Here is a 17,527-nt window from a genome sequence, read left to right as displayed (position 1 = left end):
ATGCAAAACTCAAGCCAGGGTTTCGGCTTCTCCCTCCCTCCTGTGCAGGTTATGAGACCCCTCAATGATAAAGCAATCATCGTTCAAGTGCTGATCAGCCTGTTTCTCTACATCGACCTCCTCATGATCTTCACCTTCTTCAGGAAGGAGGCCTTCCACGCCATCACACGCTACATCTTCTTCGCCCACACCCTGATCTGCGACTGCACCTTCCTCATCATCTCCGACATCCTGCTCCTGCTCAGCTACTCGCGCATTGTCATGCCGACCAGCCTGTGTGTCCCCATCTGTGCCATCCTGGTCAACCTGAACATCGCCACCCCGCTGACGCTCACAGCCATGAGCATGGAGCGCTACGTGTCCATCTGCATGCCGCTGCGCCACTCCGAGCTCTCCACGCCGCAGCACGCCGCGCACGGCATCCTGGTTATCCAGGCGCTAGCGTCCGTGCTCATGCTAGTCATGCTCTTCAGCCTGGCGGCCGTCATGCCTCTGGACTTCTTCCTCTCGCACAGGGTGTGCAGCCTGGAGACCCTGCAGGTCCACACGTGGCAGAAGGACCTCACCAACGCTGTCTCGCAGCTCTACTTCCTTCTCATGGCGCTGGTCATCTGCTTCTGCTACGTGAAGATCATGGGGGTGGCCCGCGCAGCTTCCGGGGCTGACCGCAGCTCCTTGAACAAGGGTCTCAGGACGGTCATCCTGCACGCCCTCCAGCTCCTGCTCTCGCTCATTCAGTTGTGGTGTCCCTTCATGGAGATGGCCGTGCTCCAGATTGACCTGCACATGTTCATAACCCTGAGGTATTTTGACTATGTGGTGTTCATCCTGGCGCCACGATGCCTGGTGCCCCTGGTGTACGGACTGAGAGACGAGAGCTTCATGGCGGCCCTGAAACACTATGCTGTCTTTGGTTGCCACAATAAAACCGCTCCCATGAAAAAAGACAAGAAAAATCCTAGGCGAGGGTCACAGAGATTGCAGACTTAATAGTGTTACAAAGCAATTGTTCAGAAGCTCACTGACCTAAATCACTGCTGTTGTGAACCTGGGCGATGTTTCATTTCACATGAAGGAAGGGTTCCAAGGAGATATTTAGGAGGTGTAGTTTGTAATAGCTTTGCCACAAAAGATAGTTAAAAGATCTAATCTGTGGCAACATGTGGCATCAGAAACGGTTGAAACCCAAGGATCAATGTTTATTTCTGTGATAAAGGGGTGTGAGGTACAGGCAGTGTTGAGAAATGGGCCTTTGTATTATACTGACACACAGTGACATCCTATGAAAAAAATCCCATGTACAGAATATATTATTTAGGGCCAAATCAACCTGACGCTGAAAACGATGCATTATATGATAAGGGTTGATAGTACATGCTTTCTAAACTAAATAAATTGTGTATATATGGTTCATAGTTTTCAGCGGCCGTTTTGAATACCTATTTTTTTTTGCTTCTGTAATCTGAACAACATTAACCCGTAATCTTACTTGTCCTCTTCAGTTGCTTTGAATTTATCTTTCACTTATTGTTCAAACATCCATTTGTATTTAATGCTGGACTGGCCTGTGAATGATGAGTCTCGATCAGCAAACGAAAATAAGACTCACACTCACAGACAGGGGCTGGGGGAGGTGGGCCGCCCATTTCATGACGTAGAGTACCAAATGGTCGACTGTATGTCAGCATCAGCCTTACAAGGTTCAGGTTGATTTTAAACAGTAGATGGCCTGTTAATGGCCATAAAATGAATTAAAATGGTAATTTTGTCAATATTAATAGCAGCATTCATGTGTTTTATCACAGTACAATCTTGTTTAGTTTACAGCTCAACTCAACTCAATCACATTTAAGTGTGCAGTACCTCTTTAATTTGTCCCCCCCCCCCCCCCCCCATTGGTGGCCCAATACCACTATCGTCTTGGTGTGTGTGTGTGTGTGTGTGTGTGTGCATTCATGTTGGCAGGAAATAAACTTTCAAGACCAAAGAGATAAATCCCAAAGAGAAACAGAGAATAAAGGTGCAGCAGATAACTCTTCCTGCAGCCTCCAAATAGAAGAATGTTCCTTTGATCTATATATTCCTGTACACAAAGTGATACGCCAACAAAAACATATATCAATAGCTTAATCTCAAAATATGGTGTCAATGTCTGGCATGAAGTGTAAGTAAAACGTAAGTGGCAATATTAAAGAAAGAAAAAACAAACGCAACGACCTTTTTCATACATCCATATGAATTTTTTTAACTGCAACCTGGAAACCTTAAATTCCAAGGCAAACATATTGTTTGTTTGTTTGTTTTTAATTATTATTTAGTTATTTAAGGCCCCGTCACACCATAACGTTCTGGTCAACGTTCTCTGAACTTTCTAATCGTTCAATTTCGAGCGTTCTAGGGCGAGGTGGACACATCTGGCGTGTGACTAACGAAAGAATACCGTAGGACTGACACATGACTAGCGTGGGACTCACGCATGAGGAGCATGTGACAGCCACCAAGTGACGTGTCACTGGTGCGCGACAAACGTGTACTGACGTGTCACTGGAGCGCGACAAACGATAAGTCAACCTTAGACAAGCATGTTGAGCGTGTGATTTACGTGTGAATAATGACAGAATAGCGTTTTGCTGGCGTGTGGGTTTTATGGTCAAACAGGTGTAAAACGCTGGAAAATCATAGTGGATTCGGTTGATCTGAACAGTGAACATCGTGCCGCCAAGACGACGAAAAGGTGTGAGGGGGGCTTCTGCTACTAGCGCTGCTGCAAGTAAGAAGATGATAAATGCTGCTGAAAGTAAGAAGAATACAAAGCCTCTTTCACTAGCAATGTCTTCGGACGAAGATTTACTGTTATTATTACTGTGATTTACGAAATAACGGGCGCTATTCCTGGGGTTTTATGTTATTAAAATAAATTATTTAAATTTGACACTGAATTTGTGTTTCTCAATGTTTATTATTAGAAAACATCAACACATCCACACACATTGTACATGTCACAAGAGTCTTCATATCATATCCATCTGCCATGGAACAGCACCAGCTATAACAGTGCTCAGCTATGTTCAAGTTCAGTACATCTACTTCATGCTGGGCTCAAGCAAGCATATATACCCTCCACTCCGCTTTTCGCTAGATTATGCAATCACCTTGCAGGACATGATAGCATGGAATATGTAGATTTATAGTGCACAGAATAACGTTTGCAATGATGTAAGTTGCGTTTGTTGATCACGTATGGTTAATAACATATTAATTGTAGAAGGGACATGATAAAATCAAGTTCTTCTCTTGGTGAAAAAACTTTCGCCGATATCTTCGTACGAGAGATGGGTTAGGTGATCAAAGAGGACGTTAGTAGGCATGTCCAAACTAATAATCACGTCTCAGGATTGCTGCGCACATAAGTTATTTCGGGTGCATCAACTGTACTCAGTCTACCCTACCCAACGACTGACTAAGATAGCCAAACGCGTGCAAAGTTAATAAAACGTTCCACGAAAGTTCTCCAGCGTTTAAATTAAACGTTGAAGAACGCTGGTCTCCATGAAAACTTTTGTGCATGTTCAAAAAAAAAAAATCGGACCAGCCGATCACCGACGATTACTGACGATTACAGCGTTCACCAGCTTTCACACAATGCTCTTCTGGTGCTATACAAGCGACCATGGACGATTACCAACGTTTCCTCTAACGTCATAGAACGTTGACCAGAACGTTGTGGTGTGACGGGGCCTTTAGTTGTACACAAGAAAGGACTAGGGTTAAATTCCTAGTGATATTGGTTAGGGACCTCCCACAGCAGCCAATTCTATCACTGTCACATGCAAGTACTCATAGCCAGCAACCTAACCTAACCAATACAACGACTGCCCAACCATAGGTCCTGAGCCGCGGCAACAACACACAACTGACTGGAGACAGCTCCAACACCTGCCACATGTTGATCCATGAAGGCTCTCCTTCACAGTACAGCATGGGCAACAACACAACAACATAACTGCCCAACCATAGAACCTGAGCAGCAGGGTGCCAAAACAACAACAAAGATGCCTTTGTGAAGCACCCTCCTTCATCAGTGTGTCATTGAATTAGGCCCACAACACCTCCAGAAGGCTCAACAGTGGTGTGGTCACAGGCTGGGTGGTAACAGGCCATCAAACAAAGCCAAGCTGCTGGACGTTTTGCACCAGGAGTGGCATAGTCACTCAACAGCAACATGGAAGACTGGCAGAGAGCATGCCAAGACTCATGAAAGCTGTTATTGAAAATCAGGTTTATTCCACCAAATATTGATTTCTGAACTCTTGTTACAGTTGTAACAGTTAAAACATTAGCATTGTGTTATTTAAAAATGAATATGAATATTTTCTTTGCATTATTGTTTTTTTTTTTTACCACTTGTAATTTTCAGCAAATAAATGCTCTAAATGGCAATATTTTTATTTGGAATTACAGAGAATTGTTAGTTGTCAGTAGTTTAAGGAATAAAACGTTCATTTTACTCAAACCCATTCCTTATAAAAGGCAAAACCAGAGAAACGGGTCATTTTGCAGTGGTCTCTTAATTATTTAAAAGCTGTATATATAGTTGGCATGCAAGCCATGGGCACCATGGTTCATCTATGCACACTAGGATAAAATGGCTAAACTCGGGACGACTTGTGCACAGGCTCAGCAACAGGCAGGACATCACCCGACTCAACTGGGTCATTTTGCAGTGGTCTCTTAATGTTTTCCAGAGCTGTACATATGTATTTGCCATGGTTCATTCATGCACACTAGGATAAAATGGCTGAAGATGAACTGCTCCTGTCATGGACATCCTAGTGGAAGTGGTTGGTGGGCTCAATAGCAGTATCAGACATGGGGTCCAACTCCAGTGTAGTCTATGCAGCCATTCAACTCCAGAGCAGGTCCTCACCAGTACGGTCAGATGCTGGGACAAGCCAGTCTCTGACCATCATAGCAAAAATAGAACCATAACATGTGCTCAACATCAGCAGCTGTAAACACCACCCATCTTCACTGCTAACTCAATCACTATTGGATTTAGATGTAACAGTAGTTGCAGAAATCAAATTTTCCCTGAATTTGCAAAAATAAAATTAAAAAAGAGTTTGGAAGGAAAAAAAGGATTTCTTAGGGCCCTAAAAGAGACAATGATGTGTTACTTCAGGCCTCATACCACATCACCAGTCAAGTTTAGCTGTAAACCTGTCAGTAACACTGGAAACAAGAGCGTGGCCCTGGGTGTCACTAAAATGAAAACAGAGGAGTTGCACTTCATGTATAGATCTGTGTGGTCACCTCTTTAACTCAATCTTTGGAGATCAACTCCCCAAGCTGCTCAAAGCGATGATATAAGCCGTACTCCTTCCTCCTCAGCAGGCTGAACTCAATGGATAGCATCTATAGAGGGTGCAGAATGGTGATGAGCTGACCCACTGCACAACCTCATACGGTGTGCTTTTAAATACTAAGATTGCCGGTTTGTAAAGCTATATTTTGAATTTTGCTGCTATTTTCTCCTTCTGGGTTTAAATTTGTGGATTGTTTACACTACCACATTCGTTGGAACTGTGCATGGCTGACAGGTTTTTTTGGTTTGGTTTGTTGAATAATGCTGTATTTGGAGTAGCTTTGAAATATGTATGCAATTTGTTTCATGGAAAGTAATGTTGGCTTTTCATGACTGATGAGAGAACTAAATGTTTAACTATTGTAACAACAATTGTAAAATGACATGTTCAGGATACACAGAATGTTAAAGCAGTTGTTTTCCTCACAGTAGATATGCTGAAGTTTAATAACTGCATAACCTCATGCACTGTACTTCCGAAGGCTTAAGAATGCTTTCATGTATAGTAAGTGAAAATCTGAATTGTTCCAACACTATTTTCCTTCTTATTTCAGTCTAAACAGGAGACTAGCATGCAAAACACCAGTCAAGGTAATTTTTCCCTCCCTCCTCCTGCGGTTGGTGTCCGGCCCCTGAATGAGAAAGCCCTTCTAATCCAGGCACTGATAGCCCTCTTCCTCTACGTGAACGTCCTAATGATCTTCACTTTTTTCCGAAAGGAGGCCTTCCGTACAAACACTCGCTACATTCTCTTTGCGCACACCTTAATCTGTGACTGTGCCTTTCTCATCATCACCGACATCCTCCTGTTGCTCACCGTCGCCCGCATTGTCATGCCGACCAGCCTGTGCATCATCATCTGTGCCATCCTGGTCAACCTGAGCATCGCCACTCCGCTGACGCTCACGGCCATGAGCATGGAGCGCTATGTGGCCATCTGCATGCCGCTGCGCCACGCCGAGATCTCCACGCCGCAGCGCGCTGTGCACGGCATCCTGGTCATCCAGGCGCTGTGTTCAGTGCGCGTTATGGTGATGCTGATGAGCCTGTTTGTGGCCTATCCATTGAGCTTCTACTCATCCTCGCTCATCTGCAGCATGGTCATGCTGCACGCCTACGCCTGGCAGAAGCACCTGAGAGACGCCGTCTTGCAGCTCTACTTTCTCTTCATGTCTCTCGTCATCGGCTTCAGCTACATCAAGATCATGGGGGTGGCGCGAGCAGCGTCCGGGGAGGACCGCAAGTCCATGAACAAAGGGCTCAAAACGGTGCTGCTGCACGCCCTGCAACTCATCCTCTCACTCATTCAGCTCTGGTGTCCTTTTGTCGAAGCGGCCGTTCTGAGGATTGACTTGAAGGTCTTTGAAACGATAAGATACTTTGACTATATAATGTTTATTCTGGCGCCTCGTTGTCTTGTCCCACTGGTGTATGGCCTCAGAGATGAGAGTTTCACCGTGGTGCTGCAATATTACGCTCTGTTTGGCTGTCACAAGAGAATCACTCCAGTCCACATGCACAAGCAAAAGGCCATGTCAACAAAGAAACGTGTGGCCCAGAATGTGTAATAGCCACTCTTTAAGACCTAAGTCCTGATTTACTAAATGTTTGCAGACATGAGCTTGACATCAACAACATGAAATATTCAAACTGTACTGGCAGAGAATAAAGATAGAAGAGAAATGTAATTAGCTGTCTCACATCACAACACATCGTACTCACTCAAGCAAATGAAGGCCTCTGTGTCGAACAACACCAATCACAAGGTCTGTGCTGTAAATAAAAGCACATTTGTATGCAGCTTATTGTTAGGCTATATGGTGATTTTGTGAATTGTTTTATAGTACGGTTCTAAATGACAATGGCTTGTGGTGATGGGAGAGGCAACTATAAACACGTAAAATGAACTGAGATATTTTTATATCAAAAATATAATATTATCATAACATATACTAAGTTCACAGTAACATAATACACTATTCTCGCTCTTCTTTCTATGACAATTTTTTTGTGATTATTCTGAATACCGAATATTCAAATAAAATAAATTAATATCAATATCATCAGAATTAGCCAGTTTCACTAAATGAATCAGAGTCACATAAATAAGTAAATTAATTCTGGCTAGTCCTTGTGAAAGGCCTATAATCTTTCCAGGCCATGCATTCTATTCTATTCTATTCTATTGAGAGAAACATTCTTAACAGGTTTCCTTGATGTTATTTTAAGTTTTGTACAGAACTTTGAAACAATTCTCATCGTTTTTAACGGGTATTATAAATAAAGGCAACTTATTCAGTAAGTAAATGAGGTCATGGTATCCTAGTTTTACATTAGTTTTATCAGTCTCTCACTCTATACACTGCCAGTTCCTTTTGCTGCTGGCCTTGTCTCCCCCAACAGCAGTGAGAATTTCTTCATAGTTGCAATGCTGCTACTCATGCTGCCCCCAAACTATACAAACCCACCTCTGGTTAACATTAAACACTATACATCAAACAATAATGACTGAAACATGTTTTATGTGATTGAATTTAACATGTTCACAGTGGCATATTCATCCATGTTAAATAAGTTGAGGCTTTAAAGCAACATTATGTAACAACTTTACCCTAAAATAACAGCTTTAAAATCATTTTGGTGGTACACTGACTTGTAATAAAGGAGAATGGTGTTTGTGCCACTGCCACAGCATGCCTGGTACACCTGGTATTACATTATGTAACTTCGGTGGACAGGGCGCGATACCTCTTGCAAGGACTACGTAATGCTTTATTACACCACCTCATGCAACAACAATTAGACCCTTCTGCTTACTATAAGAAGAAGCTAGTGCAGTATTCTCTGTATGGACATCATGGCAGTTCCTGTTCATCTTCGATGTCACGATAAATAAAACTATGCACAGTCATATTTGTGTAAAATCTTGTAACATTGCTATACTTCGTTAGTCGATATGCTTCTTTGGCTTCTGGTGTTGTTTTTTGCTCCATATCCGCTCATCAACAAATATACGTGTACACTGTCCATTAGGGGGTCTCAAAGCACGATTTGTATTGAAGACAGTGGTGTAAAAGTAAACTACACTCCCCAACTTTAAGGGGGAGCTAAGTAGCAAAAAATCCCTATGCATAATAGAGCATAAATGGAGAATGGAGAATGGAGAATGGAGAATAAACCTTAGGCCTGTCTCCCCCCCATTGGTTGCCCAATACCACTACCGTCTTAACATGGTTTCCGGTACGTGTGTGTGTGTGTGTATGTGTGTATTCATGCTGGCAGGAAATAAACGTTCAAGACCAACAAATGCGGTTTTCTGTGTTTTTATCTGACACATCCCAAAGGGAAAATAAGGAGAGAGAATAAAGTTGCTGCAGATTACGCTTCCTGCAGCCTCCAAAAAGAAGAATGTTCCTTTGATCTATATATTCCTGGACACAAAGTGTAATGCCAACAAAAACATATATCAATAGCTTAATCTCAAAATATGGTGTCAATGTCAGGCAGGAAGTGCTGCGGTAAGTAAAACGTTAGTGGCGATACTAAAGAAAGAAAAAACAAATACACCACATGCAATGACCTTTGTCATATATCCATATGAATTCAGGATTCTACCCATACATATGGGTAGAATCCTGATTTAGAGAACACACATGCCAGTATATTAATTTAATTTAAATTGTATTCATTTAATTTAATGTTTCCAGTTTGCAGTTCAAAAAATTAAGAATTCATATGGATGTATGACAAAGGTCATTACATGTGGTGTATTTGTTTTTTAAATCAGGATTCTACCCATATATATACCCATATTTCCAGTTTGCAGTAAAAAAAAATAAAAAAATTAACAAACATGTATGTTTGTGTGTTCTCTAAATCAGGATTCTACCCATATAGAATCCTGATTTAGAGAACACACATGCCAGCGTATATATATATATATGTATATATATATATATATATATATATATATATATATATATATATACATATGGATGTATTTGTTATTATATATTGTTTGTTTGTTTGTTTTTATTATTATTTAGTCATTTAGTTGTACACAGGAAAGGACTAGGGTTAAATTCCTAGTGATATTGGTTAGGGACCTCCCACAGTAGCCAATTTTATCACTGTCACATGCAAGTACTCATAGCCAGCAACCTAACCTAACCAATATAACAACTGCCCAACCAGAGGCCCTGAGCAGCAGCAACAACAGCACACAACTGACTGGAGACAGCTGCAACACCTGCCACATGTTGATCCATGAAGGCTCTCCTTCACAGTACAGCATGCGCAACAACACAACAACATAACTGCCCAACCATAGGTCAGTTAGCCCAACCATAGGTGAAAGCTGTTATTGAAAATCAGGTTTATTCCACCAAATATTGATTTCTGAACTCTTGTTAAAACAGTTAAAACACAAGCATTGTGCTATTTAAAAATAAATATGAATATTTTCTTTGCATTATTGTTTTTTTTTTTTTTTTTTACCAGTTGTCATTTTCAGCAAATAAATGCTCTAAATGGCAATATTTTTATTTGGAATTACAGAGAATTGTTAGTTGTCAGTAGTTTATAGAATAAAACGTTCATTTTACTCAAACCCATTCCTTATAAAAGGCAAAACCAGAGAAACGGGTCATCTTGCAGTACTCTCTTAATTATTTAAAAGCTGTATATATAGTTGGCATGCAAGCCATGGGCACCATGGTTCATCTATGCACACTAGGATAAAATGGCTAAACTCGGGCCGACTTGTGCACAGGCTCAGCAACAGGCAGGACATCACCCGACTCAACTGGGTCATTTTGCAGTGGTTTCTTAATGTTTTCCAGAGCTGCACATATGTATGTTCATTCATGCACACTAGGATAAAATGGCTAAAGATGAACTGCTCCTGTCATGGACATCCTAGTGGAAGTGGTTGGTGGGCTGAATAGCAGTATCAGACCTGGGGTCCAACTCCAGTGTAGTCTATGCAGCCATTCAACTCCAGAGCAGGTCCTCACCGGTACGGTCAGATGCTGGGACAAGCCAGTCTGTGACCAGTATAGCAAAAATAGAACCATAACATGTGCTCAACATCAGCAGCTGTAAACACCACCCATCTTCACTGCTAACCCAATCACTATTGGATTTAGATGCAACAGTAGATGCAGCAAAACAGAAATCTAATTTTCCCTGAATTTGCAAAAAAATTTAATTAAATAAAAAGATTATTTGGAAGGAAAAAAAGGATTTCTTAGGGCACTAAAAGCGACAATGATGTGTTACTTCAGGTTGTACGCCTCATACCACATCACCAGTCAAGTTTAGCTGTAAACCTGTCAGTAACACTGGAAACAAGAGCGTGGCCCTGGGTGTCACTAAAATGAAGACAGAGGAGTTGCACTTCATGTGTTGATTTGTATGGTCACCTCTTGAACTCAATCTTTGGAGATCAACTCCCCAAGCTGCTAAAGCGATGATATAAGCAGTACTCATTCCTCCTCAGCAGGCTGAACTCAATGGATAGCATCTATAGAGGGTGCAGAATGGTGATGAGCTGACTCACTGCACAACCTCATACGGTGTGCTTTTAATTACTAAGATTGCCGGTTTGTTAAGCTATATTTAAAAAATATTCTGCTATTTTGTCCTTCTGGGTTTAAATATTTGGATTGTTTACACTACCACATTCATTGAACCTGTGCTTGGCTGTTTTTTTCACAGGTTTTTTTGGTTTGTTGAATAATGCTGTATTTGGAGTAGCTTTAAAATATGTATGCATTTTGTTTCATGGAAAGTAATGTTGGCTTTTCATGACTGATGAGAGTTACAGATGTGGGTGGACTGTTACATGTTTCCAATTGTACTAAATATGTTGTTTTAAAACTACATGTTCAGGATACACAGAATTTTAAAGCAGTTGTTTTCCTCACAGTAGATATGCTGAAGTTTAATAACTGCATAACCTCATGCACTGTATTTCCGAAGGCTTAAGAATGTTTTTATGTATAGTAAGTGAAAATCTGAATTGTTCCTGAATTGTATTTTCCTTCTTAGTTCAGTCTAAACAGGAGACTAGAATGCAAAACACCAGTCAAGGTAATTTTTCCCTCCATCCTCCTGCGGTTGGTGTCCGGCCCCTGAATGAGAAAGCCCTTCTAATCCAGGCACTGATAGCCCTCTTCCTCTACGTGAACGTCCTAATGATCTTCACTTTTTTCCGAAAGGAGGCCTTCCGTACAAACACTCGCTACATTCTCTTTGCGCACACCTTAATCTGTGACTGTGCCTTTCTCATCATCACCGACATCCTCCTGTTGCTCACCGTTGCCCGCATCGTCATGCCGACCAGCCTGTGCATCATCATCTGTGCCATCCTGGTCAACCTGAACATCGCCACGCCGCTGACGCTCACTGTCATGAGCATGGAGCGCTATGTGTCCATCTGCATGCCGCTGCGCCACGCCGAGATCTCCACGCCGCAGCGCGCCGTGCACGGCATCCTGGTCATCCAGGCGCTGTGTTCTGTGCACGTTGTGGTGATGCTGCTGAGCCTGTTTGTGGCCTATCCATTGAGCTTCTACTCATCCTCCCTCGTCTGCAGCTTGGTCATGCTGCACGCCTACGCCTGGCAGAAGCACCTGAGCGACGCCGTCTTGCAGCTCTACTTCCTCTTCATGTCTCTCGTCATCTGCTTCAGCTACATCAAGATCATGGGGGTGGCGCGAGCAGCGTCCGGGGAGGACCGCAAGTCCATGAACAAAGGGCTCAAAACGGTGCTGCTGCACGCCCTGCAACTCATCCTCTCACTCATTCAGCTCTGGTGTCCTTTTGTCGAAGCGGCCGTTCTGAGGATTGACTTGAAGGTCTTTGAAACGATAAGATACTTTGACTATATAATGTTCATTCTGGCGCCTCGTTGTCTGGTCCCACTGGTGTATGGCCTCAGAGATGAGAGTTTCAACACGGTGCTGCAATATTACGCCCTGTTTGGCTGTCACAAGAGAATCACTCCAGTCCACATGCACAAGCAAAAGGCCAGGTCATCAAAGAAACGTGTGGCCCAGGGTGTGTAACAGTCCTGTTTTACTAAATGTTTGCAGATATGAGCTTGACATCAACAACATGAAATATTCAAACTGTTGTAGAGAATAAAGAGAATAAAGATAGAAGAGAAATATAATTTGCTGTCTCACATCACAACACATCGCACTCACTCAAGCAAATGAAGTGAGGCCTCTGTGTCCACTAACAGCAGTCACAAGGTCTGTGCTGTAAATAAAAGCACATTTGTATGCAGCTTATTGTTCGGCTATGTGGTGATGTTGTGAATTGTTTTATAGTATGGTTCTAAATGACAATGGCTTGTGGTGATGGGAGAGGCAACTATAAACACGTAAAATGAACTGAGATATTTTTATATCAAAAATATAACATTATAATTACGTATGTTAAGTTCTCAGTAACATAATAAACTATTCTCCCTCTTCTTCCTATGACCATTTTTTTGTGATTGTTCTGAATACCGAATATTGAAATAAAATGAAATAATATCAATATCATCAGAATTAACCAGAGTCAATAAATTAATCAGAGTCATATAAATAAGCGAATTAATTTGAATAGTCTCTGTGAAATAATCTTTCCAGGCCATGCATTCTATTATATTATATTCTATATTCTAATAGTATTCCTTGATGTTATTTTAAGTTTTGTAAAGAACTTTAAAACAATTCTCATCGTTTTTAACGGGTATTATAAATAAAGTCAACTTATTCAGTAAGTAAATTAGTTCATGGTATCCTAGTTTTACATTAGTTTTATCTCTCACTCTATACACTGCCAGGTCCTTTTGCTGCTGGCCTTGTCTCCCCCAACAGCAGTGAGAATGTCTCCATAGTTGCAATGCTGCTACTCATGCTGCCCCCAAACTATACAAACGCACCTCTGGTTAACATAACACACTATACATCAAACAATAATGACTAAAACATGTTTCATGTGATTGAATTTAACATGTTCACAGTGGCATATTCATCCATGTTAAATAAGTTGAGGTTTTAAAGCAACTTTATGTAACAACTTTACTTTAAAATAATAGCTTCAAAATAATTTTGGTGGTACACTGACTTGTAATAAAGGAGAATGGCGTTTGCCTGGTACACCTGGTATTACACTATGTAACTTCAGTGGACAGGGCGCGATACCTCTTGCAAGAACTACGTAATGCTTTATTACACCCCCTCACACAACAACAATTAGACCCTTCTGCTTACTATAAGAAGAAGCTAGTGCAGTATTCTCTGTATGGACAACATGGCAGTTGCCATTTATCTCCGATGTCATGATAAATAAAACTATGTGTAACCGGCAGAATTATGGTCCTGTCTCCCAGCAGCCACTGTAGCTTCTGTCCAGCTCTGCCACACCCCCAAGTAGCACTCCGTGGCTGTTTATTCATTAGCCAAAGTGCCACTACTATATAACAGGCTCTCACCAGGTAGGATAATGTAGGTATCTGGGTTTCCACATTCTTGCTCCCCCTTCTATTGCTGCAGAAAAGTATGTGCTCTCGTTTCATTTTCATGGTTAACGTGCAGCTGTATGACCATTCGTAGCTAAGTTATTGTTTGGCACCAGGTGTTTATGGTTCACCAAACAGTAGCATGCCGTTTCGCTACTGAAGGTCTGGGAAGACACCGAGCGAGCCCACCCGCTGTGGTATATAGGAAGACGGGTCGAGGTTGGTTGGGAGATCCCAGGAAGCCCTATTTTCAGAGTTCCCTATAGCAGTTGGACTGCGATATAACAGATGGGACATGACGTAGTCATGGAACCAATCGAAGCACTATTCACTCACGCCGGAAGGCCGAGATACGTGGAGCCTATAAGTAGGGATGGTCGCTGACGTATCGCTCTTCAGAAACTTCGTTTCGAAGTGGTCAATCCAGACACTTTTTCTGCACTCTGCTAAGTTGACTTCTGTGCTTTTTACTCTTTCGAGTTGGTGAGTTATTCGGGTTCTTTACCCTCACTAGCTCTGCTACAAGTTCGACTTACTATTAAAGGGGACATATTATGAAAATTCCACTTTTTTAGTGCTTCTACACGTTAATTTGGGTATCTGGAATGTCTACCGACCCAAAAACTCTGGAAAAAAACAACTCCCGCGATTTGTTATGGTTCTTGTACGTCAGAAACGTCATGCTTGAGTGCCAGCGAATGAGCTTCCTTAACAGTGTCCTGTCACAATGATTTGGGCGTCTCTCTTACATGGTCTTGGCCCGCCCCCCCCCCCCCCCCCCCCATCACATCCCCCCACCCCTTCCGCCATGCTGCTCAGCCCAGAGCGCAGCCTGCGCCCCACGACAGCATGCTGCTCGCCGGGGGAAGGGCCAGGGCAGACCGTCGGCCACCTGATCCGGGGCGACGGCCGCTGAAAAGACAGGGGGGAGCGGTGGATCCCCCACCGCCTCCACGGAAAACCGCCCGCTGATCTCATGCACGGTGAACAGTTTCCCACAAGACTAGGCGGAGTCCCTAGGCGGAGCGGGCACAGATCTAGGTTTAGGCACATTGACTATGAGCGGGTTAGTTCCCGACCTATTCAACTCAAAGCCCAGTCTGGCAGGCTGCACGGAGAGTTGGTGCGCATGGGCTGCGTCACCATGGGTACTAAAAACAATCACAGCGGGTTACACGCTGCAGTTCGCTCGCCCCCCTCCGAGATTCAGAGGGGTGGTCCAATCAGTGGTGCCGCGGGAACAGTCTAATTTCCTACGAAAGGAAGCGATAAGTGTGGTGCCTGTGGTGCGAGGAGGCAGACTCAGGCTTCTACAGCAGATACTTCCTGGCCCCCAAAAAGGACGGGAACTATCGGCCAATATTAGATCTGCGTGTGCTGAACAGAGCGCTCATGCCGTTGAAGTTCAGAATGCTGACTCCCCGCCGGCTAGTTCAGTATAAGGCCAAACGATTGGTTCATCACGATAGATCTAAAGGATGCTTACTTCCATGTCTCGATCCACCCCAAACATCAGAGATTTCTGCGGTTTGCGTTCGGAGGAATAGCATACCAGTTCCACGCACTCCCGTTCGGTCTGGCTCTGGGGTGCGTAGAAGCAGCCATCGCTCCGTTGCGGCAACAGGGGCTACGTCTGTTCAATTATCTAGACGATTGGCTTCTTTGCGCTCGCTCAAGAGCAGCAGCGGTACAAGACTGCCATCTAGTGGTGGCACACTTGCACCGCCTCGGCTTTGTGATAAACGGGGAAAAAAGTGTTCTGCGCCCAGGCCAAACCGCACATTTCCTAGGCATGTCTCTAGACTCCACCTCAATGAAGGTCAGTCTGTCTCAAGACTGAATAAAAGCCATCCGATCATGTGTGCATCAGATTAAGCTTCCTGCCATGCAGGCATCAATGGCAATTCCCCGGGCAGCCATCCGCTAGCGTCCCGCTTTATGGCTGGAGTGAGACGTCTCAGGGTGCCTGACAGGCACCTCATACCCTCATGGGATCTGCTGGTTGTGTTACGTGCTCTCACAGGGCCTCCATTCGAGCCCCTGGAGACGGTGGACATAAAATTTGTCTCTTTAAAGGCCGCGCTGTTACTGGCACTGGCGTCAGCAAAGCGCGTTGGTGACATGCAAGCCCTGTCCATCAGCCCATCGTGCCTTCAGTTCTCGATCGCTGGGGACAAAGTGGTTATGCGACCTAATGCTGCTTACACACCTAAAGTGGTGGCAACCCCATTCCGCAATCAGGTGATTGAGTTGGCAGTTTTCTCGCCTCCTCCTTTCGCGTCAGCAGAGGAGGAACGTTTGAATAAGCTTTGCCCAGTATGCGCTCCTCGCTGTTATGTAGAGCGCACTGGGGCATTCAGACAATCGGATCAGCTGTTTGTGTGCTGTGGCGCACGAGCAAAGGGCAGACCTCTGTCAAAACCGAGCCTCTCCCGTTGGATAGTAGAGGCTATCGTGTTGTCATATACGAGTTTGTCCTTAGATCCCCCGGAGAAGTTGCATGCGCACTCTACGCAAGGGGTCTCTTCTTCCTGGGCCTTATTGAAAGGAACCTAGTTTCTTACATGGTGTTCTACAGGCAGGTGATCTTTGAATCCCCGGAGCCTGAGAATGGTAAAGTGATGTATGTGTTCATCAGCGTCTATCTGTTACGATGCGAATTAACCATTCTATGGGTTTTTCTACGGCAGGGGATCGGTTGTTGGCCTATGTACAAAGGAAATGCCCTGTAATGTTCACCACCAGCTGCTGTATGAACCTCTAGGAGGGCAAAAGCAATATAAAGTTGGTGGGTGTGTTGGCTGCCACTGTATTATCACATGTGAGGATATACGGTCCCATCTGTTATATCGCAGTCCAACTGCGATAGGGAACGTCTCGGTTACTTATGTAACCTCGGTTCCCTAAGCAGGGACCAGATATAACAAGAGTTGCGTGTACAGTGTTCGCTCTTGGATTAGGTTTTCTACGCTCAGTTTCTTTTCCAAGACCGATACGTCAGCGACCATCCCTACTTATAGGCTCCTGAGGCGGCAGGCTCAGGAGAGGGATTGGACGTATCTCGGCCTTCCAGCGTGAGTGAATAGTGCTTTGATTGGTTCTGAAGGAACCGGTATAATTAATCAGAACATGCCAGTCAGTAATTCAATGATCTTATACCTAGTTATAATTGTTACTTTTATTTGGATTTAACTAGCATGTAAACAGTTCCTGGGTGAATATACTTGATTTTGACCAGGGGAGTGAGGTGCGACATTGTCTCTACCTGGGGGGGAGGTGAGACCAAAGAACCCTGCACCCATGGCCCATTTGAATAGACGGTAACACCCCTTAGATATCAGTGTATTTAACAGACTGTTCCTCAAGGAATAATCAGATATGCTGAGGTGAAGTCCTGTGAGGGAGGATGGATCTGAAAGTCTCTGTCTCACAGTGGTCGGCCGCCATTCTTCAAGAATAAACCTGGATCCTGACTGATCAAACCTAAGACTGAATCTTCAATATATGGTATAAATTATATCCCATCAGTTCCATGACTACGTCATGTTCCATCTGTTATACCTGGTCCCTGCTTAGGGAACCGAGGTTACGTAAGTAACCAAGACGTTTGTTCGGTCAGTGATACATAAAGGAAGATTTGTCCA

General features: G+C 43.6%; 3 protein-coding genes across 3 annotated transcripts; all 3 read left to right on the top strand.

Moving 5' to 3' along the window:
* On the top strand, positions 1-990 carry LOC105911155 (odorant receptor 131-2-like). The gene has a single exon (XM_012839942.2). It carries the CDS (start codon positions 1-3, stop codon positions 988-990), a length of 990 nt encoding a protein of 329 aa, XP_012695396.2.
* A 4,947-nt stretch (positions 991-5,937) lies between these two features.
* LOC116221920 (odorant receptor 131-2-like) lies at positions 5,938-6,933 on the top strand. Its single transcript, XM_031574126.1, has one exon. It carries the CDS (start codon positions 5,938-5,940, stop codon positions 6,931-6,933), a length of 996 nt encoding a protein of 331 aa, XP_031429986.1.
* Positions 6,934-11,439: 4,506 nt separating this feature from the next.
* Positions 11,440-12,435, top strand: LOC105911157 (odorant receptor 131-2-like). Its single transcript, XM_012839944.2, has one exon. It carries the CDS (start codon positions 11,440-11,442, stop codon positions 12,433-12,435), a length of 996 nt encoding a protein of 331 aa, XP_012695398.2.
* The last annotated feature ends 5,092 nt before the right edge of the window (positions 12,436-17,527 follow it).

This window comes from Clupea harengus, chromosome 9 (genome assembly GCF_900700415.2).
Source record: "Clupea harengus chromosome 9, Ch_v2.0.2, whole genome shotgun sequence".
Classification (NCBI taxonomy): Eukaryota; Metazoa; Chordata; class Actinopteri; order Clupeiformes; family Clupeidae; genus Clupea; species Clupea harengus.
The sequence above is the reverse complement of the archived record's forward strand: the minus strand, read 5'-3'. Positions and strand labels throughout refer to the sequence as shown.